Genomic DNA, 26,345 nt, shown 5'->3' with positions numbered 1-26,345 from the left:
CATCCATCCATCCATCCATCCATCCATCCATCCATCCATCCATCCATCCATCCATCCATCCATCCATCCAATCCATCCATCCATCCATCCATCCACCATCCATCCATCCATCCATCCATCCATCCATCCATCCAAATCCATCCATCCATCCAAATCCATCCATCCATCCATCCATCCAAATCCATCCATCCACCATCCATCCATCCATCCATCCATCCATCCATCCATCCATCCATCCATCCATCCATCCATCCATCCATCCATCCATCCATCCATCCCTCCATCCATCCATCCAATCCATCCATCCATCCAGTCCATCCACCATCCATATCCATCTGCTATCCAATTATCGTCGTCCATCCATCCATCCATCCATCCATCCATCCATCCATCCATCCACCATCCACCATCCATCCATCCATCCATCCATCCATCCATCCATCCATCCATCCATCCATCCATCCATCCATCCATCCATCCATCCATCCATCCATCCATCCATCCATCCATCCATCCATCCATCCATCCATCCATCCATCCACCATCCATCCATCCATCCATCCATCCATCCATCCATCCATCTATTTATTAATTATCATATTTATATACCGCCCCATTCCCTGAGGGCTCTGGGCGGTGAACAACAAAATAGTGCTACATAAACAATAGCAATAAATAGATAATATAGGCTCATTGAGCCAGAACATCATTAAAACATAAAATTACAGCGTTCCACATAAACCACTTGGCGTCCAGCATTAAAACTATCAATAAAATGCTCCCAAAGAGGGGGATGGTAAATCCAGGTGTCACGGCATGCTGAGCTCCCCAGAGGATGTTAAAAGGGAGTAGACTGCAAAAAGGGCGCGACACCCCTCAGGCGTGGCTGGCTTCCTAAAAAGCTCCGGGTGGAAACAACTCGGTCTTACAGGCTCCCAAGGGAACTATCCAAGATCCGCGTGTAGTAGGGCCCGGACAGTTGGAGGAAGAGCGTTCCACCAGGCCGGGGCCAGGGCCATAAAGGCCTTCCAGCTCCTTGTTCTGCCGTATGACTCCTATTGCCCATGGCCACCCCGCCCCTGCATATCTTCTGATCTGTTGATTAAAAAAAAATTAATAACCATATTGATAGATTGATAAATCAATACTACTACTAAAATGTAAAAATAATCAGACGTCGATCAGTTCAAACACCATGCATTTAATCAACAAACTGGGATGTCTCCGGCCTCATAGTTTTACACCCAAGCAATCGGTGATTCCAGACCATACCAGGAAAAGCCCATTGATCTTGACTCCTGTGTTTACAGCACATTGGAAGACAGACGACTGTGAGCTTAGCAATTGGCAGTTCACATTGTCCTCTTACGGTTTTGCAGTTTGCATGTTGCCGTTACTTCCCCCTTACTTCCCACCATAAAAGACAATCAGTGTTCGGGCAAAGTGTACAGAGGCCACATTCGATACTTTTCTTTAATAGTTCACCGTTTTACGTCGATATATTGATCTATGGATAGATTGATATGTTGATCCAAATCCAAAACCTTTATTAGGCATAAAACCGGAGTGTGTCATGAGTTCCAAATACAATAAAAAGATCATTATTGCACAACTTGCAGTACACAGAGTAAAAATGTAGCACCAGCTTCAGAGATTTCAGCATTAGAGTTATTTAGAAGCTTAGCCACCTTCATCTCATCAGAAAGGAGCATAAATCCTGTTGGCAATACAGTTCTCAAATCAGTTCTGATGTTGTTGTATTTTGAACAGTGAAGCAGAATATGAGAAAGTGAATCAGTTGTATTAGGACAGAAACGACAGCAACGCTCATTTTGTGGGATATTAGAGAAGCGACCTTGAAGATGAACTGACGGAAAAGAGTTGCACCTTGCTCTAGTCATGACCCATCTGCAATTGTAATTAACAAGATGTTCCAGATATATAGCAGGGCTAGATATGTTGATCTATTGATAAGGTTAAAGATAATAAAGTTTATATTAAAAATTAAAGCACGCATGCACAGTATTCTCACACGGCATTTGACGATGCAGCTAGCGTTTTATAGACGAGGCAAAATGTGTTGTCTTCTGTCCGGTTTTGCAAGAAGCATTCTTTTTTCCTCAGAGTCTTGAGTGCTCAGTTGCTTGGTTCAAGCCTATCAAATTCACAGCAACGCATTCCACCCCTCCTCTGTTGTACCATTTCCAGCGGTAGCTGACCAGTGCAGCGGGGGTACCAACATTTTCACTGAGATCCCGGAGAACAGTCCCTTTGGAACCTTGGTCTCCTACCTGACATTCTTTGGTGACCGTGAGAGTGACACCATCCACCTGCGCCTGAGCGGGCCAGATGCTGAGTGGTTCTACCTGGACGGAAAGGCAGTGCGGTTGAATGCCTCCGAGGAGAAAGTGCTGGACAGAGAGGTGAGCGCCCCTTGGCTACCTTCATGCTGCCTGCAGCCATTCTGGGTTATGTTGCTGGTTTGTGGAGGTTTCCAAAATATTTGGAATTGTTTGGTATTCAGTTGCCCAGGCTAGCATGATCTCGTCCAGCTTAAGAAATGTTCAGATCTCTGGTTGACCCCCAGACAGATGCTCGTTCAAATGAGTTCAACTTATTGATCATATCAAAATTGTATAGGTTTACGTAACCATTTTAGTTATGTGTTAATTTTAGGAGTTACATATTTAACTGCCTTGTATTTTTATATCAATTTTTATTTTACCAACTAACAAAATACAGAAGAAAGAGATAAAAAGTAAGCAAACATAACTATTGTAATAGACCTCACAACTAAAAAAAGAATTATAATAAATACCCATGTTGACTTGTATGATCAAAATCAGATATAATCTACATTGGAATTAAGTGGATTTGCCTTTATAATCGTATAATCTTATAATCTTATTAATAAATATAAACTAACATTAACTGGTACACTGGGCAGAAACAACCTTAGTCATTAAATAATTTAAGCAATCAAATTAATTTTAGCTACATTCTTATTGTATATATTTGGAAAAGAAATTAATGGACATATACTTTATTTTACGAAATATACTATTCTCCCCGATTTATTTAGATTACACTACTTGCTGGACAATCCTGATCCTTCTCTCTGTATGATAGCGGCAGACTTTCTCCTGGAAGTTACTAAATGCCAGTAGATTTCCCTCCATTTAACATTTATTTCCTGTACTGTATATGCTTTTAATCAGTTTTTTTTTTACTATTGTTGTACTGTTGTCTATGCCAATAAAGGCTTGCTTGCTTGAAATTTACTATTTTGTAATGTTGTAAGCAGTTTGAAAGTGCATTATTCTCCATGTGTGGAATAAGCCTTAGACTAGGGCTCCTTCCGCACATGCAAAATAATGCATTTTCAAACCACTTTCACAACTGTTTGCAAGTGGATTTTGCTATTCTGCACAGCTTCAAAGAGCACTGAAAGCAGTTTGAAAGTGCATTATTCTGCAGGTGCGGAATGAGCCTTCAACTAGGGCTCCTTCCGCACATGCAGAATAATGAGTTTTCAAACCACTTTCACAACTGTTTGCAAGTGGATTTTGCTATTCCGCACAGCTTCAAAGAGCGCTGAAAGCAGTTTGAAAGTGCATTATTCTGCATGTGCGGAATAAGCCTTAGACTAGGGCTCCTTCCGCATATGCAGAATAATGCATTTTCAAGCCACTTTCACAACTGTTTGCAAGTGGATTTTGCTATTCCGCACAGTGAAATCCAGCTTCAAAATGCAGTGAAAGTGGATTGAAAGTGCATTATTCTGCATGTGCGGAAGGGGCCTAGGCTGGGGCTACTCAGAAGTAGAAAAAGAAAAACCAGCAACTCTGCAGGTCCATCTCTACCACTATTGACTAGAACACAGGCTGGAAGAATGACAGGTGGCTTATTTGCATTGCAGATGCTGGAGTCTCCAGTTCTGATGGTCTCCTTTACCTGCGTTGAAGACGGCTTCTCACCGGTACAGATTCTTTCCATTTTCTTTTATTTGGTTAAATGTGCTTTTCATATCCCACCATTCACACCCCAGCTTCCAGCGGCTCCATGCGATCTCCATATGTCTGCAGTCCAGTCTTGTGTTCTGGTTAGTTTTCCCCTCACGCCGACCCTGCGAGGCAGGCAGTTGATGCTTGCCACTGCATAGCAAACGGTACAAGAAGGATAATCCAATACAGAGGGCAGATCCGGTACAACAGGCAGAAAAGGACCCAATAAAACCACCATGATAATCGGGATTCCGAGCTTCCTTTTAATCGTAGTTCTGAACTTTGGCTTGGCGGAGGAAATAAACTCGGTCAGACATTGTGACAAACTGCAGCTTGAGGCCCGTCTTCCCAAATCAGAAGGTTTTTGGCCATGCTTGCCTACAGAGGAGAATGTGCATGAGAACAAACTCCGTTTGGGCCTTTCCAGAATCGACCTCCATTATCACATCTGAACATGGGGCAAGGTGTTCTGATTATATTTGTAGGGCATATACCCAGTGGTGGGATCCAAAATTTTTATCCTAGAGCTGTGCCTATGATTAACTCAGTGGTGGGATTCAGCAGGTTCACACCACTTCGGCAGAACCGGTTGTTAAAATGCCTCTTGTAAACAACTGCTTGTTAAATTAATTAAAACCCACCAGCAGAACCGGTTGTTAAATTATTTGAATCCCACCACTGGATTAACTCCATGGCGATGTGTTGACGTGGTGGTGGCTGCGTAGAGTTGGATGGCTGTAAGTTGGGGGTGTGCAGATTGCAGCCCCCCAATGCCTAGTGTGGATCACAGAGATGTTCATCGGGGGATGTTTTGTATTTTTGTATTTTCGCTGTTTTGTATTTTTGTTGTGTGGACACAAGGCACAATGTGTGTGCACAATGACATTTAAAGTTATTCTATTCTAAATGTTAATAGTAGGTTCCAATGATGGTGGGATTCAAACAGTGGCGTCGCCGCACACACGCACCTCCAGTCCCTATTGGGGTGGCAGGTTGCTTTAGTAACCCCTTCTCGGCACTCAGAAAAAATTAGTAACCATTTCTAAAGAAGTGGTGAGAACTGGTTGGATCCCACCTCTGCATATACCCAAACAGCAAAGAGCAGTGTTGTTAATGGAAATCATGGTCCCAGTGAATGGAGCACACAGTAAACACGGAAAAGTAATAAACTCTTTTTGGAACAACTTTCACATACGTCATAGGAAAATGCTGGCATGGTGTCATGTTATTGGGTAAGGTGACCAGACGTCCCGCTTTTGGCGGGACAGTCCCACCTTACACCAATCTGTCCCGCATCCCACGGGGTTTTGTACCTGTCCCGATTTTGCCTTCTGGGGTGCTCCCGGTTCCCGCCCTGTCACAGGACGGGAATCCGGGGAGCGCCCCAAAAGGCAATGCGCTCCTGCGGCTGCACGCGCATGCGCACCCACCCCATCCCGGTTTTAAAAGGTGACAATCTGGTCACCTTATTATTGGGGGAACTCTAGGGTATGCCAAAATGTCTGTAATTTAACCACTGACGTTTTGCAAACCGTAGAGCCCTCCCAAAATCATGCCACTCCCCCTTTTTGATGGAAGTGACATCAGTATGCTGAGGTGATGTCACCATGCCTGTCCCTGCCCCCCCCCATTCTCCTGGGCGTTGCAGTCTACAGACAGGTAACCTTAATCAGACGTTAGGGTTGCTGGGCTGCAGCCCCCCGGAGCACTTAGTGAGCGAGGATTGGAATGTTGGAAGTGATGTCATGGATGTTCTAGCATTTTCAAAACTCTGTGGTAAAACCATAACATTTTTGCAGTTCCTAGACCTAGAGGGGTTTTTTTTGCAGTTCCATGGCGTTATTTCCAGTTTTCCCTGGAAGTGATGTCAGCATGTGGATGCACAACCCCATTTCCTCCTGGCAAAAAAATCAGGTTGCTGGGAGCTACCAGAAAGGGGTTGAAAAGCTTCCCTTTCTGCTGGCTAAGGCAGGTTGGGATTGAAACTAGAAGTTACTTCTCATTCCTTGCAGAACTCCCAGAGGAATTAATGAGTGCTTTTTCAGCCCATGAAGGGGGTCACGCACCCCTGACCTAGCACATGTCAGCCTTATTGAATAGTTTGACCCTCTAAGAGTCTGACTCATAAGATAGGGGGGGCATTCTGTCGTTAGGTCTCTGTTGTTATAATGTTATGTTTTAAATGATAGTTATTATTTTAATATATGTAATAAGAACATAAGAACATAAGAACAAGCCAGCTGGATTGCACCAGAGTCCATCTAGTTCAGCTCTCTGCTACTCGCAGTGGCCCACCAGGTGCCTTTGGGAGCTCACCTGCAGGATGTGAAAGCAATGGCCTTCTGCTGCTGCTGCTGCTCCCGATCACCTGGTCTGCTAAGGCATTTGCAATCTGAGATCAAGGAGGATCAAGATTGGTAGCCATAAATCGACTTCTCCTCCATAAATCTGTCCAAGCCCTTTTTAAAGCTATCCAGGTTAGTGGCCATCCCCACCTCCTGTGGCAGCATATTCCAAACACCAATCACACGTTGCGTGAAGAAGTGTTTCCTTTGATTAGTCCTAATTCTTCCCCCCAGCATTTTCAATGAATGCCCCCTGGTTCTAGTATTGTGAGAAAGAGAGAAAAATTTCTCTCTGTCCACATTTTCTACCCCATGCATAATTTGATAGACTTCAATCATATCCCCCCTCAGACGTCTCCTCTCCAAACGAAAGAGTCCCAAACGCTGCAGCCTCTCCTCATAAGGAAGGTGCTCCAATCCTTCAATCATCCTTGTTGCTTGGGTTGCTTGGCAGGGGAACAGGTCCTGAATATATGGCAGAGGGCTGAAGGAAGCAGAATCCGCTCATGACCCTTTCCTCCCTTCCAGGTCGAGTATAGGATCATAGTCCAAGTGATGAACGAGAACGACAACAAACCACAGTTTCGAGATGAGACCACCTTGGCACAAAACATTAGCGAGGTGAGCTGGGGGAGGGGTGCGGGATCAAGCTGGGGCTGAGTGCGAGGAATCTTGGTGACAGAACTGGGATATAAGTAGAGATAGGATACACTGAAAAATTGAACACTCTTCTTATTAGTTGGGAATGGTTACGATGGTTGTAATTTGGCAGCTGTTAAATGCTTTTGATTCATTTAAAGAATGACATTTTGATGGACATGGCATGCTTAAATAGTTGAAGGGATGTCATGTCGAAGAGGGAGCAAACTTGTTTTCTGCTGCCTCAGCGGCTAGGACACAGGTTGAATCCCCACTACCGTCTTAGCCAGGTTTCAGAACACAAACGACTTCAAACCTGGTTAGTTTGTGTTCTGAAACCTGGCTAAGACAGTAGTGGGGATTCGACCGGGAAGGTCGTCCCTCAAACCTGGTTAGTTTGTGTTCTGAAACCTGGCTAAGACGGTAGTGGGGATTCGACCGGGGAGGTCGTCCCTCAAACCTGGTTAGTTTGTGTTCTGAAACCTGGCTAAGACGGTAGTGGGGATTGAACCACAGAGTAAGGACACAGAGTAATGGATTTAAGGTGTAGGAAAAGATATTCCACCTAAACATTAGGAATAACTTCCTGACCGTCAGGGCTGTTCAACAGTGGAATGCACTGCCTTTGGTGGAGTCTCCTTCTATGGAGGTTTTTAAAGAGAGGCTGGATGGCCATCTGTTGGGAATGCTTTGATTGTATGTTCCTGCGGGGCAGGGGGTTGGACTTGATGGCCCTTGGGGGCCTCCTCCAACTCTATAATTCTACAATTCTAATGCAGGTCCTCCTTCCTTTCCGCAGCTGGCCGCAGTGCATTCAGTCCTGTTCAGCACCCAGGCGGAAGATGCGGACGGAGATATTCTCATGTATGTGATCGACAGCACCTCGGTGAGTCTTCTCAATAGGCCACACGGGCAGATGTTCCCTTTGCACGGAGTCCCTCCAGTGCCACATTCTCTCCTTCCTCCGGAGAACGCTCTCCCGGATCTTCCCTTAGCTCTGCTTCCCAAGAGATTCTTTAACTCCCCTGGGAACCTTCCGAATGCTGTGCACGGCCTTGACTGCTGAGCCACACCTCCTGTCCTCAGTATGTGTCCGCAACTCCATTATAAACATAGCACATGGGTCCAGGGCCTGGGACATTTCATATAAAATATCTGGCAAAAAGCCATGCTAAATCCATAGAATCATAGAGTTGGAAGAGACCCCCAAGGGCCATCAAGTCCAACCCCCTGCAATGCAGAAACACACAATCAAAGCACTCCTGACAGATGGCCGTCCAACCTCTCTTTAACACCTCCAAAGAAGGAGACTTGATCACACTCCGAGGCAGTGAATTGATAGCAGACTTGAGCGGTACTACTCAAAGTAGACAAGTGGGCATGTACAGCAAACCCCCACCTTCATGAAGAAGAAACACTCCACACAGCAGTGTCTTTCAAAAGAAGGCTTTTACCTTGCTATATGAGTTGCTATATGTACATGATACTATATACCGTGTTTCCCCGAATATAAGACAGTGTCTTATATTAATTTTTGCTCCCCAAGATGCGCTATGTCTTATTTTCAGGGGATGTCTTATTTTTCTGTGTTCTGTTCGTCGGGCATGCTTCCAAACAAAAACTTTGCTATGTCTTACTTTCGGGGGATGCCTTATATTTTGCACTTCAGCAAAACCTCTACTATGTCTTATTTTTCGGGGATGTCTTATATTAGGGGAAACAGGGTACTATATACATGATACTATATACAGAGTATATTAAGCAGTCCAACAAAGTGCTTCGCCAGGCACTTGTTTCCCTAAGGAACCAACACACAGTACATTGCTGTTGCTTATATACATGGTTCCACCAATCACTGTAAAGGTCACTAGCAACTGGATTGAACGGGTCTGCTTGCTGTTCTCTAGCTGTCAGATCATTCCGTTCTTGCTGACTCATACCTCTGCTGGATAGGATATGATCACCATGATCTAACTGTCATGACACCCCTTCTCATATCCTAGGAAGCAGACATTATATACATTTACTTGTTTACATATTTACATTTTCAATGCCTAACACTGGCAACATACGCTCAAACTTAGGCTCTGGTACTGCTTTGGTAAACAAATCAGAGATTCCACTGTCGAACAGCCTTTACTGTCAGGAAGTTCCTCCTAATGTTTAGGTGGAATCTCTTTTCCTTCACCTTGAACCCATGACTCCTGGTCCTGGCCTCTGGAACAGCAGAAAACAAGCTTGATCGTTGGTCAGAAATCTGAATCTGGAAGGCCACGGCCAACTTCGGCCCTTACTAAGTGGCCAAAGGGTAGACTCTAAAAGGGCATTATGCCCCAGTTGTCCAAACCCTGCCCTCCTCTGGCTCCACTCCCAAATCAGCAGGTATTTCAGCCCAGAGTTGCTAACTCTGGGCGTTTTCCCACTTACCTTTTGCTGCGCGCAAGTAGCATGGGGTCCCCTGCGCCTCCCCACTACAGGGGCAGCGACAATGCAGCTGCCCTGATGCTGCTGCTGTCGCGCCCCCTCAGAGCGCGTCATTCCAGGTGCTCTTTGCAACAGCGCCTTTTTATGACCCCACGCAGAGCGCGGGGTCGTGGGGAAGCCGGGGCGCGCGCCTGGAATGACGCGCGCTGAGAGAAGCGCGCAGCAAAGCGGAGGCGATGTAAGTGGGAAAACGCCCTCTGTTCCCCTGTTTGTTTTTCCTTTTCCTCCCTCTTGACCTGGCCACATTCCTTCACTTGACACAACAAAGCACACCTGGAGACCCTCACTGGGAAACGGGGGTGTGTCTGGGAGGGTTACGGTCAAGCACTGCCACTGCCCACAGCTTCTGGGCGAGGCGGCTACAAGTCTCCAGATGGACCAGCAGTCTCTCGGCGGCTCTCAGTATGGCATTTCAGTCCACAGATGGAGACATGTTTCAGACCCGTGGGCCAAATCTTGCTAAGCAAGTACACGGGGAATGGAGAGAGCCGGAGGAGGCCGTTGTCCTTTGGAAGGGTACGGTCCATTCCTGCATGGGGAATGCTGACACTGGGCAGCTCCTTTCCGGCAGAGTCGCTTGCCTGCTGGGCGCCCCGGTGGGAGCCAACCTGAGCGAGCCCCGTGCGTGGGCATGAGATTAGCCAGGGCACAAGGACACTTTGCCAGGGGTGTGGGTGGAGATTACGGGCCTACGTGTGCAGAGCAAAGGTCTTGTGGATTTGCAGGGGTGGGGTGGGGGAGAGTGGCAAGGTGAGTGGAGACTTTGGGAGGGGGAAGGGAGACGTGCAGATCCTGCTACACCTATTCCCTTCTTGTGCGCCCATGATGCTCTGAGTTAGGAGGCTCAGTTTCACCTAGGCAGCAAGTATGGGCCTTTCCCCACTTACCTTAAGCCCCGCGCTACTCTCCTCAAGTAGCGTGGGGTCCCCCGGCACTCCCCACGAGAGGAGCGGCGACAATGCAGCCGCCCCGACGCTGCCGCTGTCGCACCCCCTCAGCGCGCGGCATCCCTGATGCTCTTGCAAAGGGCGCCTTTTGATGACCCCGCGCAGAGCACGGGGTAGTGGGGATGCCCGGGCGCGCGCCAGGGATAGGGGGGATCATGCTGAGTGGGGAAACGCCCTACGTCTTCTTGACAGCCAGTGCAGGGTTAAGAGTGGTGGACTCTAACCTGGAGAACTGGGTTCGATTCCCCACTCCTCCACATGAGTGGCAGACTCTAATCTGGAAAACCAGGTTTGATTCCCCACTCCGCCACCTGAAGCCTGCTGGGTGACCTTGGGCCAATCTCACAAGGTGTCTGTTGTGGGGTGGGAAAGGGAAGGTGATTGTAAGCTGCTTTGAGACTCCTGGCCCCTGCCTGGTGGAACACCCTTCCATCAGATGTGCGGGCCCTGCGGGCCCTTGGAGAATTCCGCAGGGCCTGTAAAACGGTTTTGTTCCACCAGGCTTTTGGTGAGGCCGGCCGCGGACCCCCCCTCCAGGATGCCCCCATGCTACGTGCCATTTTACCATCAGCACGTCCAATATAATATCTGACTGACGCTGCTACCCCCGCCCGGCCTTGGGATTGGGCGCCACACACACTTTTATAATCTACTGTTATGTATATTGTATCGATGCTGCTAGTTTTATGAATTTTTGTATATTGTTTTAACTTGTTTTATTTTTTTTTATTTGGTGTATGTTGTTTTGGCCATTGTATGTTTGGCCCAGTGTACACCGCCCAGAGCCCTTCGGGGGTGGGCGGTTTATAAATTTGATATATAAATAAAAAAAATAAAATAAAATAAATGTAGAGAAAAGAGGGGGGGGTATAAAAACCAGCTCTTCTTCTTCTCCTCCTTTTTATGTTAAGGCTGATGCCAAATACTTCCGGATCGACCTGCCAAACAGTGGCAAGATAGTCCTGGCCAGAGCACTGGATTTTGAGACTAAGAGGCACTTGGAAGTGATCGTTCACGCTGTGGTGAGAAGGAAACTGTTGCCTGTGGGTGTGCTGGGTAGGCCTTATCCTCTGATTGGTTAAGACATTTGAAACTGCCGTACAGTGAATCAGACCATTGGTCCATCCGTGTCAGTATTGCCTACTCTGACTTGCAGCTGCTCTCCAAGGTCTAAGGCTGAGGACTTTCATATCACCAACCACTGGTCCTTCTAATTGGAGATGCTGGGGATTGAACCCGCGGCCTTCTGCATGCCGAGCAAATGCTCCATTGACTTTCTGCACACCAGTGTGCTCTGCCACTCAGTCACGACTCCTTCCTTGGTCATCTCACCTTCCCGACGCTCATTCAGGATGGAGGCCCACATAGTCCTGGCCTATCTGGCCTAGTTTGTCACCAGAGCAGGGAAACGCCATGAGGAAACGTGACTCAGAGGACAAGGCAGTGGGGGGATCCAAAATTTTTAGTAACAGGTTCCCATGGTGGTGGGATTCAAACTGTGGGGTAGCGCCAATGGGGCGTGGTGGGGCATTCCGGGGGTGGGGCATTCCTGGGTGGGGCTGTGGCAAGGACACAGCTGCTGTGTCGGTCCTTGGGTGGGAAACGAATGCACGCAGGCGCAGGCTGCCACGCACGCCGGTGCACCTCCTGCTAGACTGCTTCCAATTCTGCGCGCTACTGCTGAGAGGAGGGGCGTAACTAAGGCAAAAATCACGTGGCAAAATCACCAATTAGTAACCCCCTCTCAGCACTCACAAATAATTAGTAGCCTACTCTCGGGAACCTGCGAGAACCTGCTGGATCCCACCTCTGGGACAAGGTCTCTAGACACACAGTGATCCCATGATCTTTGTCAGAGGGGATATTATCTCCCAAGAGAGAAGGTCTGGCCTGAGGAAGATGCTCTCCACAGGCTTATGTAGTTGCCATGCTGGGTAAGAGGCCCGAGACGCAGCTGGGGCTCTCAGGCTATTAAGTAACCAAACTTCTGTGACGGGCCCCAATGCCCTTTTATTTCTCTTGCCCATAAACCTTTAAAATTGTCATGCCCCCACAGAGACTTCTGTTATTTCCCCACTAAGCTTCAGTTTCCCCATAGTTAGCGTGGGTTTAGTTCATTGTAAAGTCTTCTAAGGGAGGGAATTTCAGTTAGCCCCTGTCCCTTTAAGACATTTCCCAATAGGCAGTTTCCCTCTATACCCAGCAATCCCCTGTTTTAGTTCTAGCCAGTCGGTCAGAGCGAGGTGCCGAGGGTAGCTGGAGACTGGAATATTCGTGACGTATATGGTGGTCCATAGAGCACAACTGGAGGTTAGCAGTAATTAGAACCAGATTGCAACCCAAAACCCACTTATTTATTGCAAAGTGCCAACACGGCAATTTAACCTGAATACTGAGGTTTTAGTTTAGAAAAAACGGTTGGCTCTGAGGCGTGCGTTACTCGGGAGTAAGCTTGGTGGTAGTCGGTGGCTTTGCTTTGAAGCAACCGTGCAACTCTTCCAATGGGTGAATCACGACCCTAGGAGGGTTTACTCAGAAGCAAGCCCCATTGACAGCAACTGAGCTTACTCCCAGGTAAAGGATTGTGCTTTAGTTCTTCGCATGAAAATCAGTGGGGTTTAACAGCGCTTAACAGGGTTACCTACACTGCTTCCCCAAAACTAGGTCTTACGTTTAATGCTAATAATCGATCCCAGCGGCCGAGGCCAGTTTAGATGTGTGGGGGAGGGGGGCAACTCTGTTTGCGTGTGCCCACAGAGAGGGCTCTGAGTGCCACCTCTGGCACCCGTGCCAAAGGTTCGCCACCACTGAGTTAGGGTCTTGATTCTCGTAAGTAATAAACCTATTGTATTGTCGAAGGCTTTCACGGCCGGAATCACTTGGGTGCTGTGTGGTTTCCGGGCTGTATGGCCGTGTTCTAGCAGCATTCTCTCCTGACGTTTCGTCTGCATCTGTGGCTGGCATCTTCAGAGGATCCTCTGAAGATGCCAGCCACAGATGCAGGCGAAACGTCAGGAGAGAATGCTGCTAGAACATGGCCATACAGCCCGGAAACCACACAGCACCCAAATAAACCTATTGTTGAACTGTTGGACCTGGCCTGTGTCTCCCTCACTCTGTCCTAGCCAAGCACAGGGCACCAAAAACAGATTCACTCGGGGGGCAGAACAAGAATCATTGGGCTTTGTGACTTTTCCGGGCTGTGTGGCCCTGGTCTGGAAGTTGTTCATGATGGAGACAAACCCCTCCATATGCCATCCATACAATTGCCCTGACTTCTCCCAATGAATCTTGGGGATTGGAGTTCAGAGAGGGGCCTGCAAGTACTTTAGCTGAGATTCCACACTCCCCAAGGAAAGAGCCAGTGATGCAGATATCAGGTTGCCAATCTCCAGCTGGGGCCTGGAGATCTCCTGGAACGTCCCTCTGCAGCAAATGGCTGGTTTGGAGAGGGGACGGCATGACCTGATAACCCGCTTAGGTCTCTCTCCCCCTTCACCAAACCCCGGCAGCCTTTCCAGCTCCCACCTCAAATCTCCAGTTGTTTTATTTATTTTTATTTGACTTCTGGGCTGCCCTTCCCCAGGCAGATGTGCCCTTGGTGGTGCAGACAGGAGGGGGCACAAGAGGAGTCGGTGAAGAGGACAGTCAGAACAGAGGGACGGGGAGGAAGAAGGATGAGCCGGGGGCTTCAATTTTGTGCTGGGAATAACGTTTTGGTCGCAGGAGGCCCCTGGGAGAGAGGCTTTAGGAGCAACGCGGGGAGAGGAGCATTCAGAAGAGGGTGAGGCAACAGGAGGAAAAAGCCCCGCCTCTTGCTCATGGCTGGCTATTTCCAGACTGCCACTCATGTCTGTCCCCCGCCCCCCACCCCGCCGCCACCCGCTTGCTCATTTGCAGCTTCTCTAAGCCCCATCTCCCTGGCTAATTGGGGGTGACATTATCTCATCAGCTCCCCTTTTAGAATCAATGGTTTAAATCCCCCTTTTTAATTTCCCTGAGAGAGCTAAACATGACTCTCTGGGTTTGGGACCCCGCTCTTGGGCCCCAATCCTGGTCCCGGGATCCCCAGTTAAGCGCCCCTGCTCCCTATCTTCTGTGCTCCTCCCCCGCGTCTCCGCATTGCGCAATGTCCAGCTGTGCTCAGCCTTCGCTGCCCACCTCTGCCATATAAGGTATTTTTGGGCTGCCCTCCAGATGGCATGTGCCCAAGAGCACCTGCTTAGCTCACTGTCCCTAATGCTCCTTGTGTCACCTCTCTCTCTCCTTTGTTCTGCTTTCCTGTATCTGGCTGAGCCGTACGTCCTCCAGGTACGCCGTGCAAGAGCTGCCTGGTCCACGTGAGTGGTTCCCTTGGCAGCCGGCTAGCAGGGTTCACGTGTGCAAGTCGGCGGTTTCAGAAAACTCTGTCTGCTCACCAGTGCCCAGTTGACCACATCCCAATCCGTGCTGTTCCCCTTGGCTGCATACCAAGTATGCAAATAAGCAGCAAGCATGATGTAGTGCAGTGTTTCCCAACCTTTTCAAGGTCAGGGTACCCTTGACCTCACTCTTCATATCTCATGGTACCCGTGCTGCCACCCTCCCCCTTCCCCTCCCATTGCCCCTGCTTGCCACACACCCCACCTTCCCCTCCCAGGGTGAAGGGTAGCACTGGGGGTGGTGGTGGGCCAGTTCCATGTCCTTGCTGGCGCCGGTGGGAGACACCACAAAAATGAGGGGGGGGGGCGGTAGTGTTGCCACGGTACCCCTGGGACATGCTCATGGCACCCCAGGGTACCACGGAACCCTGGTTGAGAATGGCTGCCCTAAGCATTTTTCCCTACTCTGATCAAGCGAATTACATTTTGGTGCACTGTACCATTGCGTCCGGACTCCTTTCTTTCCAACACCCCAAATCAAAAGTGTTGTGCCCTTGGACTGTTGGATAACAAGGACTCTGTATTCAGCTGATTTCTGTGTTATGAAACAGCCTCAGTCAGAGTAGACAATACTGAGTTTTGATGGACCCTGTGTCTTCTTGGCAGCTTCGTGTGTTCATCTGTTCAGGTAAGTCTGTGAAGATCTTGGCTGGAAGACTGCCTCAAGAATATGGCCAAGACGACGAGAGAAAAGGGGTGGCGTGCCACAAATGAACACAGTTGGATGGGGAACCAGAGGAAGGAAAGGCCTGTGGGCACCTTTGGTTAACGCTCTCTTGCTTTGCTACAGGAAATGAACACCAAGGAAAGGTATAACTCCTCGGCCAGGATCCACGTCAATGTCATGGATGGAGATGACCAGTACCCCCAGTTCTTGCCGTGTAATTTCCTCTCCCATGATGGGGTCAGCGTTTGTGTCAGCCCCGTCTACACTACAAACATCACAGAAAGGGAGATCAAGGTGAGGATGGGATTAGAGGAGGGATTTACGTGATGGCATTTAACATATGGCCTGCAGCATGGAGCCTGTTGCTTCGGGTGTGGGTTAGCCTTTGTTAGCCTTTCATTTGTCCTGCGGCAGGGGCGGAGCGAGGGGGAACTCCGCCCAGGGTGTGTGAGCATCCTGTGCCCCTGCTGCGGCGCCGTCCACCCCCACCCCAGAATGCCCCCAGAACACCCTGCCATGCCCCCGGAATGCCTCCGCCACATTCCTACCACGCCGCACGCCTGGGGTGTCAAACCCCACCCGGCCCCGTTGGCGCTACGCCTCTGTCCTGTGGTGTTCCTTCGTTGTCTCTGAAGTGCTCCGTGATGTAGCTAGGGGGGCATCACCTGGAAGTAGGGGTGGGTAGCGTGGTGGCCAAGTTTGCAGATGATACCAAATTATGTAGGGGATAATTAGGAAAGGAGTTGATAATAAAACTACAAGGATTGTCATGCCCTTATATAAAGCAGTGGTGCGACCGCACTTGGAGTACTGTGTTCAGTTCTGGTCGCCACATCTCAAAAAGGATATCGAAGAGATAGAAAAAGTGCAGAGAAGGGCAACGAGGATGATTGAAGGATTGGAGCATCTTCCTTATGAGGAGAGGCTGCAGCGTTTGGGACTCTTTAGTTTGGAGAGGAGACGTCTGAGGAGGGATATGATTGAAGTCGATAAAATTATGCATGGGGTAGAAAATGTTGACAGAGAGAAATTTTTCTCTCTTTCTCACAATACTAGAACCAGGGGGCATTCATTGAAAATGCTGGGGGGAAGAATTAGGACTAATAAAAGGAAACACTTCTTCACGCAATGTGTGATTGGTGTTTGGAATATGCTGCCACAGGAGATGGTGATGGCCACTAACCTGGATAGCTTTAAAAGGGGCTTGGACAGATTGATGGAGGAGAAGTTGATCTATGGCTACCAATCTTGATCCTCCTTGATCTGAGATTGCAAATGCCTTAGCGGCAGACCGGGGAATCAAACCCGGTTCCTCCAGATTAGAATGCACCTGCTCTTGACCACTACGCCACTGCTGCTCTGGATAGAACTATGTTGCTAAAAACCTGTAAGGGTCTGTGATTTGTTTCCCTGATTGACGGAGGAGAGATGTATCCTTCTCTGTACACCTACCATGTTCCAATGTGTGTCGTCTGCAGACAGGTCCCCTCCTCTTCCTGCCTGGTGCCATTCATGCTGAGGACGGAGACCATGAGCTGAAGACTCCACTCATATACTCTATTTTGGCAGGTACTTACTGTGGGGGGAGTGGGTGAATCTGTAGGCCGTTTGGCCAAAAGACAGCACTTCTGTGTGCACAGTGGTACGCCCAGCCTTGAGCTGATCTGGCATCCTACTTGTCAACCCAAGTTTGGTGTATGTGCAAATGTCTGCACTTTACCCTTTTACCCAACTCTGCATATGAAAAAGCAAAAGGATTCCGGTTTTCCTCAATGGCAAAAGGATCCTCGTTTTTCTCAATGCTAGCAGTTAAATTATTGGCATGGTGAGAGCATTGGGCTATGCTGGGGATAAAAAAATGTTTCTGCATTGCTAAATAACAAATACCGTGTTTCCCCGAAAATAAGACAGTGTCTTATATTAATTTTTGCTCCCCAAGATGCTCTATGTCTTATTTTCAGGGGATGTCTTATTTTTCTGTGTTCTGTTTGTCGGGCATGCTCCCAAACAAAAACTTTGCTACGTCTTACTTTCGGGGGATGCCTTATATTTCGCACTTCAGCAAAACCTCTACTACGTCTTATTTTCAGGGGATGTCTTATATTCGGGGAAACAGGGTATCTCTTAGAGTACATGGGTTTTTGGTTCTTCTGAATTTGGTAGGTCTTGCAGGATTGGAAAAGAGCAAAGCTACAGCAGGTGAAAGAATGCACCCCTTGATGGTGTGGGGAAGCAGGAAAAAAAACCCCACTTCCCAACAGCATGAAAACCAGTGCAAATAACCTGTGTGAAAATGGCCCTGCAGAACGAGAAAGACGTCTGCAGGGCACAATGGATCAACTCTCCACCCACCCCCCACCCCCAGGATAACCCTGATTGCTATCCTTGGCAGTCCTCCTGTCTCACCTGCATTTCCTTTCCAGGGACAGACCATGGCTACTTCCACATTGACAACATTACGGGCGCCATCACCATGTTGCGGCCTGTGGAGAGCAGGATCCACACACCGATATACAGCCTCAGCATCATGGTAGGCCATTTGGAGCTGCAGGGCCGTTGTCTTGGCTTCTTAGCATTGGCAAAAGTGCCGAGGGAGCACAGCCAGGGGCACCTAAACTGCGTGTCCCACACCTCTTTGTCTATCAATTTCACACCCTTGAGCCAGAAAAGAAAATGCTACTCTGGCTCAAGATGTTGGAGTGATAAAAAGATAAGGTTGCCTAGCAGAGCACGACAACTGGCGGAAGGGTTGAGAAGAGACCAAAGAAGGAGGGTGTCACAATCCTGAGGAGAATTTAAAAAAAAAAAAAAAAAAAGGCCTCGGTTGCTTATGGGAAGTTCTGGTCACAACGTTCCTGGTGATTCCTAGAGCTACCTGGCTGTAAGGGTAGCACTAGCAATTGTTGGAAATTCTATGGTAAGATTACCATAAAGTTTCTGGTGATATTTAGAGCTACTTACCATTTCCAGGTGGCACTAGGAATTGTCAGGAACTCTATGCCCAGAAATTCCTGCAAAAAAAAAATAAACCTAGACCTTATTTTTCTTTTTAATTTTTCTCCCTGGGACCATTGAATTCCCTTTCTTTGGCTGCAGTTTCTACCTGCCGATCAGCTGCATGTTGGTTGGCAAGGGCTGAAATTGGTTGGAAATATTCCGCCAAAAGTGGGCAAATAGAAAACTTGCGAGGAGGAGAGTTGGATGTCCAGCAACAGAGGAGGGGTAGGTCTGAGTGGCTTTGCAGCGGGGGGACACAGGGCAGGATTTGCGGGATGGGAGGTGGTTGGTCATGGTCTGCTCCCCAGCCTGTTTGTATTTCAACTGGTCTTCTGCTTTCTTCTTGGCAGGCTTCTCAGGTGAATGATGCCAAGAAATACACAGTGACGGAGGTGCGTGTGCGAGTCCTGGCAGCTAACAGTCACCCTCCGCACTTTGGGCAGGCCCAGTTCCAGGCCTTCATTCACCAAGACGACAACACAGCTTCCCTTGTGCTGACCTACAGTGGACGGGTTTTGTTCCTGAATGTGGTTGACGTGGACTTTGCTGACGTGAGTCACTGGCACGACAGTTCCCCCATCCCAATCTGCTGAGTTTCCGGGTCTGGAGCTTGCTTAGGGACTGACTCTCAAATGTTGACCTGGGTCTCAGTTTATCATCAAGTGGTCTGCAAGACAAAAGCTCATTACCTACCGATCCTCTGGCTCTTCTTCCCCAATTTTCCTACTCCCCAGCAGACCCACAAACACGTCTCCTCACAGTCAAGATTGGAATGAAAAAAAAACATTCTGTTGTTGTTGTCCAAATGGGGCTTGAGAGAGGCCCTTTCCCCACTTACCTTAAGCCCCGCGCTACTTGAGGAGAGTAGCGCGGGGTCCAGCTGCCCTCCCCACTTCAGGGGCGGCGAGAATGCAGTCACCCCAACGCTGCCTCTTTCCCGCCCCTCCGATGCGTGGAATTCCTTGCGCCTTTTGAAATGGCGCCTTTTGACGACGCCACGCAGAGCGCGGGGTCATGGGGAAGCCAGGGCGCGCGCCAGGAATTGCCTGCACTGGGAATTGCCCGCAGCAACCCTCGGGCAAAGGTGAGTGGGGAAAGGGCCAGAGATTCCCCAATCAGGGACTGTATGTCAGATTGGTTCTAGGGGGAAGCCAAGGGGACTGGCTAGTTGCTCCAACTGGTGGTGCACCTGAGAGTTATTGACTGATTGATTGATTTAAAAACTTGCATTTATTAAAAACTCTTTTTCTTTTCTTTCTTTCAACCCCCCCTTTGTGGAACGGGCCAGAGTGTTCCACCCGGCTGGGGTCAGGGCCAAAAAGGCCCTTCCCTTGGTTGAGGACAACTGGACAGGGTTTGAGATAGGGAACTCCAGAAGAATGTTATTTACTGAGCATAATGTTCTCAGAGGGGTGAATTGGGAGAGGGGAGAGGGACAGCAACAGGAATGTCTGGGGGAGCATGGTTCTTCAGATACCCTGGTCCCAAGTTGTGTAGGACTTTAAAGGACAACACCCACACCTTGATTTGTTCTTGGGAGTAGACTGTAATAATCATCATCATCATCATCATCATCATCATCAATATCAATATCAATATCAATATCAATATCAATATCAATATCAATAGTAATAGTAATAGTAATAGTAATAGTGATATTGATATTGATATTGATATTGATATTGATAAACTGCCCTCCCCCGGAGGGCTCAGGGCGGTGAACAAACAAATAGATAGAGCACAAATAAAACCAATAATATCGAGATTTAAATAAATCATTAAATAGTGGCTCTATATATATTAATTGCTGAAGTACTGGAGTCACATGCTGCCAGCCACTGACTATGACCAGCAGTCTAGCTCTCACTCACTGCAGTTTCTGGACACTCTTCAAAGGTAGCCCCAGCTAGCAGAGGTATTTTGTTTGAAATGATATGTAGTAATCCAGATTCTTTCCTTTTCATGGGCTTTTACAGGGTTTCAACCCCTTGATTCACTACAGCTTGAAGCGCCAGTCAAATCATTCGCAGCTGTTCCAGGTCACCCCAAGCGGGCTCATCGTCGCTCGCACCAACCGTCTGCATGCTCTTGAGAGATACACCTTACAGGTAAGAGCTTCTGCCCAGTCCGGTCTGGCTCCTTTCTGCTCTATATGAGGCTCTGTTGAGCTGGTTCCGGACCTGAGATCCTTCACGTGGTCATAGGAACAGAGGTGGCACAAAATGACGCGGGCACTGCTGGGCAGCTTTGCAACCACACCAGGAGTCGTTTATTCTGGATCCTTAGGTTCCTGCACCCCAAAAAGGAACCTGTTTCTCTGTCGCTGCTCACAAGGCAATCGTTCTCGAGCGTGGTGTAGTGGTTAAGAGCAGGTGGATTCTAATCGGGATAACCGGGTTTGATTCCCCATTCCTCCACCTGAGTGGCAGAGGCTTATCTGGTGAACCAGATGTGTTTCCGCACTCCTACATTCCTGCTGGGTGACCTTGGGCCAGTCTCAAACGTCTCAGAACTCTCTCAGCCCCCCTACCTCACAAGGTGCTGTTGTGGGGAGAGGAAGGAAAAGGCTTTTGTAAGTCACCTTGAGTCTCCTTACAGGAGAGAAAGATGGGATATAAATCAAATTCTTCTTCTCTTCTTCTTCAACTACAAATAAACACTCGCAGCATCGGTTACAATGCAGACCAAAACTGTGATTCAGGCCTAAACTCTGGATCTCTCTCGATCGTTGTCTCCCTCTAGTGGGCAAGTCTTTTTTTGTCTGGTGTTCCCTCCTCAAGTCTCCTTGGCTCTCCTCTCTATTTGTTGTAGTAGTAGTAGTCTTTATTTATGGTCAGCGACCAAATACAATACAATTCTTCAATATAGCAAAAATATGTACAAATATGTACAACAAAAATATGTACAACAAAAATATGTACAACAAAACAGCAAATGCAAATCTCTCTCCAGTACTCCAGCAATCTCTCTCTATATAGAGTACAACATGGAATACAACATATATTTTCCCATATACCATGAAACACAATCACGCTACACTGCGCCATGGAGAGAAATACACCTAACCATGACATGCCTCTGAAAATGCCAGCTGTAGGTGTGGAAGAAACTTTAGGAACAAAAAGTACCAGACCATAGCTGCATAGTCTGGGAAACCCACAACAGCCAATTCAAGATACCCTTTGTCAGAAATGTCCCCAAAGCTTAAGACCCCCAAACTCTCATTGTTTTCTACTGCAGACCACCTTGACTACCCTCTGAAATTAGTTTAATGTTTTGATGGTTAGCTGCCTTGGGCAGTGGCGTAGCTAGGAGAGGTGGGGGGGGGGCTAGAATCCCAGATGCCCTCCCTGGGGTCACATAGGGGCGAATTGTAGAGCCGACCCACTCACAACTGTGCCCCACTCACAAACTCTCCATGGAGTTCAGGGCAGGGGTGCAGTTGTGAGGAGATGGGGCACAGCTGTGAGGGGGGCAGCCCTGTGAGGAGCCCTGAGTGCCATTTTACACAGCTATCCCCTTGGCCTTGAGGACCCTGAGCTGAGTGGAAAGGCAACACACAAAATGTTTTAAATAAATAAATAAACAAACCCAGCTGCCCCCTTTTAAATTTGCTTTGGGAAAGGATTGGACCTTGTGGCTGCTGTAGATCTAGTATGGGCTGTAGGCTGAGGTTTGGTAGTTTCAGCCAAAACTATCAGATAAACGGCCACACAGCCCAGAGAATTCACAAAAGCCAGTTGATTCTGGCCGAAAAAGCTTTTCACAATAGGCTGGACCTCCTTATCTTAAAGGGGAGCTGAATCTGAATTGCAGAAGGTCTCAGGAGATTGCAGGGGCATACCGCACAGGGGGACATATGGGTTCAAATGTCCCCGGGCTGTGGCCATTTAGTCACGTGGGGGGCGGAAAGTTGCCCCCACCCCTCCTCCTTCCCCCCAGGTCTATACACTGACTTCAAGACCTGGTGTAAAAAAAAGTTGTTTGGTTGTGGTGGGGGAGGGTGGCTGCCCATCCGGGGGGTGGAAAACTTAGATTTTGCACTGGCCCACATTTTCCCTAGATACGCCTCTGGGAGATTACAACCCTAAATGTGCATGCGTGTCTTCCTTTAGATTATTGCACGAGACGAAGAATCAGGGGAGACTGCCAGCACTGCTGTCTATGTGGAGGTGTTGAGACCAGGCCAGGCAGGTAAGCCAGCAGGGGACAGTTCATTCCAGCAGATAACCTGCGCCTTCTGCCCTCATATCATTGTGTGTTAAGCTGTGTCCACCCTGAGCTGATAGTCCAGGCTAGCAAGGTCTCTCCAGACCTCAGAAGCTAAGCAAGGTTCACGAGCATGGAGTAGTGGTGAAGAGCAGCGGACTCTAATCCAGAAAACCTGGTTTAATTCTCCATTTTTCCATATGAGCTGTGGACTTTTATCTGTGAACTGGCTTGTTTCCCACTCCTCCACATGCTGGGTGACCCTGGGCTAGTTGCAGTTCTCTCGGAACTCTCCCTGCCCCACCTACCTCACGAGGTGTCTGTTGTGAGAAAGGAAGGGAAGGAGTTTGTAAGCTGCCTTGAAACTCCTTACAGAATAGAAAGATGAGGTGTAAATTCAAATTCCTCTTCCTCTACATCAGGGGTCTTCAAACTATGGCCCTCCAGATGTTCATAGACTACAATTCCCATGAGCCATAGACTTCAACCCACTTGGCCATGCTGGCAGGGGCTGATGGGAATTGTAGTCCATGAACATCTGGAGGGCCATAGTTTGAAGACCCCTGCTCTACATTAAAGGGAGAAGAGGCTGGGGTGTTTCTGTGCAATTCTAATCTAGTCCTAGCCTCCTCTTGTAAATGAATATAGTTATGAATATCTTCTGTTGCTGCCACTATGCTTCAGATTTGGAGACCATTGACGAGGATAGCAGCCAGATAGCCTAGCTTAGTGGTGCCGAAGCTATGGCACTCCAGATGTTCATGGACTACAATTCCCATCAGCCCCTGCCAGCATGGCCAATTGCTGGCAGTGGCTGATGGGGATTGTAGTCCATGAACATCTGGGAATTGTAGTCCATGAACATGCTGGCAGGGGCTGATGGGAATTGTAGTCCATGAACATCTGGAGTGGGGGGTGGACTGCAGCCATTTAAAAAGCCAGAGGGTGGGTGGTTGTGAAGGAGAAAGAAAAAGGAGAGAAAGGGAGAAGGAGAGAGAGGTTTGGGACAGTGAGGTCTCAGCGGTGGGGAGGGAGGGTGCTATTTAGTTAACAGAGCCAGGTGTAAAGCCCAGGAAAGCCTTCCAAAACTTAGAGATGAATTGGGGCCCGCGGTCGGACACCACCTTGGCGGGAGAGGAGTGCAGACGATAGATATGTTGGATAAACAGTCGTGCTAATTTAGGGGCGGAGGGAATGGTGGTGCATGGGATGAAATGGGCTTGTTTGGAGAACAGGTCCACCACCACCCACAAAACTGTGTTGCCTTGGCTTTCTGGCAAATCCGTAATGAAATCCATCGAGATAACCTCCCAGGGCCGGGAGGCAACTGGGAGAGGCTTTAAAAGTCCATGGGGCTTTCCCGGAATGGATTTTGCTTCTGCGCAAACAGAACACCCCTTGATATAAGCCTCAATGTCTTTGCGCATGGCGCGCCACCAAAACTGGCGACGGGCTAAATGCAGCGTTTTGAGGAAGCCAAAATGTCCAGCCGAGCGGGCATCATGGCAGGCTCCGAGAACCTGCTTGCGAAGGGGGGGAGGCATGTACCAACAATCCCCCCGCTTCCAAACGCCATCCACCAAGCGCAACTGGGAGTCACCCTCCTCCTCTGGCAGTTCGCGGAGCTCTGCCTCCTCGAGTTCCCGTAGGAAGGGGGAGACGATGCTGGGGACGGGCGAAGAAGGAGGAGCGGAGGTCTGAGACCAAGTGACAGCCAGCCCCAGCTGGGAGGGGGAGAGTACAGTGCGCGGGATATCACGTAACGATGAACCGCCCCCCTCCCCGGGAAGGCGAGATAGCGCACCAACCAATTTATTGGTTTTTCCAGGAAAGAAATGAACAGTGAATGAAAAACGGGAGAAAAAATCAGCCCAGCGCAGTTGCTTCGCAGACATTTTGAGGGGGGTGGAGAGGGCGGCCAATTCTTGTGATCCGACCAAACTTGGAAGGGGTGTTTGGCCCCCTCAAGCCAGTGGCACCAAGTGCAAAGGGCAACTTTGATAGCAGCGGTCTCTTTGTCTCCAACGGTCCAGTTGAGCTCTGGTCCGGAGAATTTTTTGGATAAATAAGCACACGGAACAAGCCTACCATCTTTATTTTTCTGCAAGAGGGCGGCGCCGAGCGCCTTGTCCGACGCATCTACGTGAACCACGAAGGGGAGGTCGGGGTCGGGGTGTTTCAAGATAGGTTCAGTAGTGAAAGCTGATTTCAAACGTTGGAATGCCGATTGACATTCCTGAGACCAAGGCAGGGGGGCCCCGGGCTTGGCAGCCTGTGAATCCTTGCCCTTGGTGCGTAAAAAAGGTCTGTAAGTGGAAGGGCCATTTCAGCAAATTGGGGTATAAAGTCACGATAAAAGTTAGCAAAACCAAGGAAAGATTGTAGTTCTTTCCTGTTGGTGGGGGCAGGCCATTGAAGGACAGCTTCTATTTTTGCAGGATCCATTTTTAAACCATCGGATGAGATCCTATAGCCCAAATAGTCTATGGAGGATTGATGAAAACAGCACTTGGACAATTTCACGAAGAGAGAGTTGTCAAGTAAACGTTGCAATACTTCCCGAACCAAGGTCTCGTGTTCTTCCATAGTTTGGGAATAAATTAAGACATCATCTAAGTACACGACCACCCCCTTATACAATAAATCATGCAAAACTTCGTTGATAAGGGCCATGAAAGCTCCGGGGGCTCCAGCCAATCCGAAGGGCATTAAGTATTCATATTGTCCAAATTTAGTATTAAATGCTGTCAAATGTTCGTAGCCCTCTGCGATTCTGACTCTATAATAAGCCTCTCTCAAATCCAACCTAGTAAAAATCCGGCCCTTGCCCAAAGCATCTAAAAGGTCCTTGATTAAGGGCAAAGGGTATTTATTGGACATAGAAACAGCATTTAATCCACGATAATCAGTACAAAGTCTCAAGGAGCCGTCCTTTTTCTTCACGAATAAAACAGGGGCGGCGTGGGTGTGTTTGGTGGCCCGTCGTATGAAACCGCGAGCAAGGTTTTTATCTAAAAAGGCACGGAGCTCCTTCTCTTCGCTGGGGCTCATACGATAGATTCTACCTTTGGGTAGTTGAGCTCCGGGCTGAAGTATAATTTTGCAATCAGTATCTCTATGGGGGGGTAATTGATCGCACTCCTGTTTCTGAAACACTCTGGCTAAATCTCGATAAGCCTGTGGAATGTCTGTGGGGTTAGAAGTCATTGAGGTGTGCAAAGCAGAGGGAACCAAAGATACAAGTTCTGTGGGAGGTGGATTTTCACCCCACTCCATATGTTCCCCACAGGGGGGATCAGTAAATTCTAGAATTCGTTCTTTCCAAATGATTTTTGGCTCATGTAATAACAACCATGGCATGCCCAAGACAATGGAGTGTTTGGCCACCGGAGCAAGTACGAAACTAATCTTCTCCCAATGGTCAGCGCAACGGAGGAACACGGGTTGCGTTTTACCCCATCCCGAGGCTGGACCCTGCGGCCCAGAGTAGGCCTACCATCCATTTTGAGTAATGCCATGGGATGGAGTTTAAGCTAAGGGGATCCGATCTAAGCCGAGCTCTTCAGCCACCTGGGGCCGCATTAAACAATGGGAGCAGCCAGAATCAACGAGGGCTGAGGCTATGATATGCG

At 48.6% G+C, this 26,345-nt stretch overlaps 1 protein-coding gene across 1 annotated transcript in view; it reads left to right on the top strand.

The window, feature by feature from the left end:
- The window catches only part of LOC125434671 (cadherin-related family member 5-like), a 72,486-nt gene extending 49,048 nt beyond the window's left edge, over positions 1 to 23,438 (top strand). The window contains exons 3-14 of the mRNA XM_048500217.1: positions 2,209 to 2,423; positions 3,920 to 3,979; positions 6,878 to 6,970; positions 7,788 to 7,874; positions 11,331 to 11,441; positions 15,631 to 15,801; positions 16,986 to 17,076; positions 17,931 to 18,037; positions 18,855 to 19,055; positions 20,481 to 20,612; positions 22,620 to 22,698; positions 23,398 to 23,438. Coding sequence (XP_048356174.1) covers positions 2,209 to 2,423; positions 3,920 to 3,979; positions 6,878 to 6,970; positions 7,788 to 7,874; positions 11,331 to 11,441; positions 15,631 to 15,801; positions 16,986 to 17,076; positions 17,931 to 18,037; positions 18,855 to 19,055; positions 20,481 to 20,612; positions 22,620 to 22,698; positions 23,398 to 23,438 — 1,388 coding nt within the window. The remainder of the gene's footprint in view (positions 1 to 2,208; positions 2,424 to 3,919; positions 3,980 to 6,877; positions 6,971 to 7,787; positions 7,875 to 11,330; positions 11,442 to 15,630; positions 15,802 to 16,985; positions 17,077 to 17,930; positions 18,038 to 18,854; positions 19,056 to 20,480; positions 20,613 to 22,619; positions 22,699 to 23,397) is intronic.
- Positions 23,439 to 26,345: the final 2,907 nt, after the last annotated feature.

The sequence above is a fragment of the Sphaerodactylus townsendi genome, linkage group LG06 (genome assembly GCF_021028975.2).
Source record: "Sphaerodactylus townsendi isolate TG3544 linkage group LG06, MPM_Stown_v2.3, whole genome shotgun sequence".
NCBI classification, from domain to species: Eukaryota; Metazoa; Chordata; class Lepidosauria; order Squamata; family Sphaerodactylidae; genus Sphaerodactylus; species Sphaerodactylus townsendi.
The sequence above is the reverse complement of the archived record's forward strand: the minus strand, read 5'-3'. Positions and strand labels throughout refer to the sequence as shown.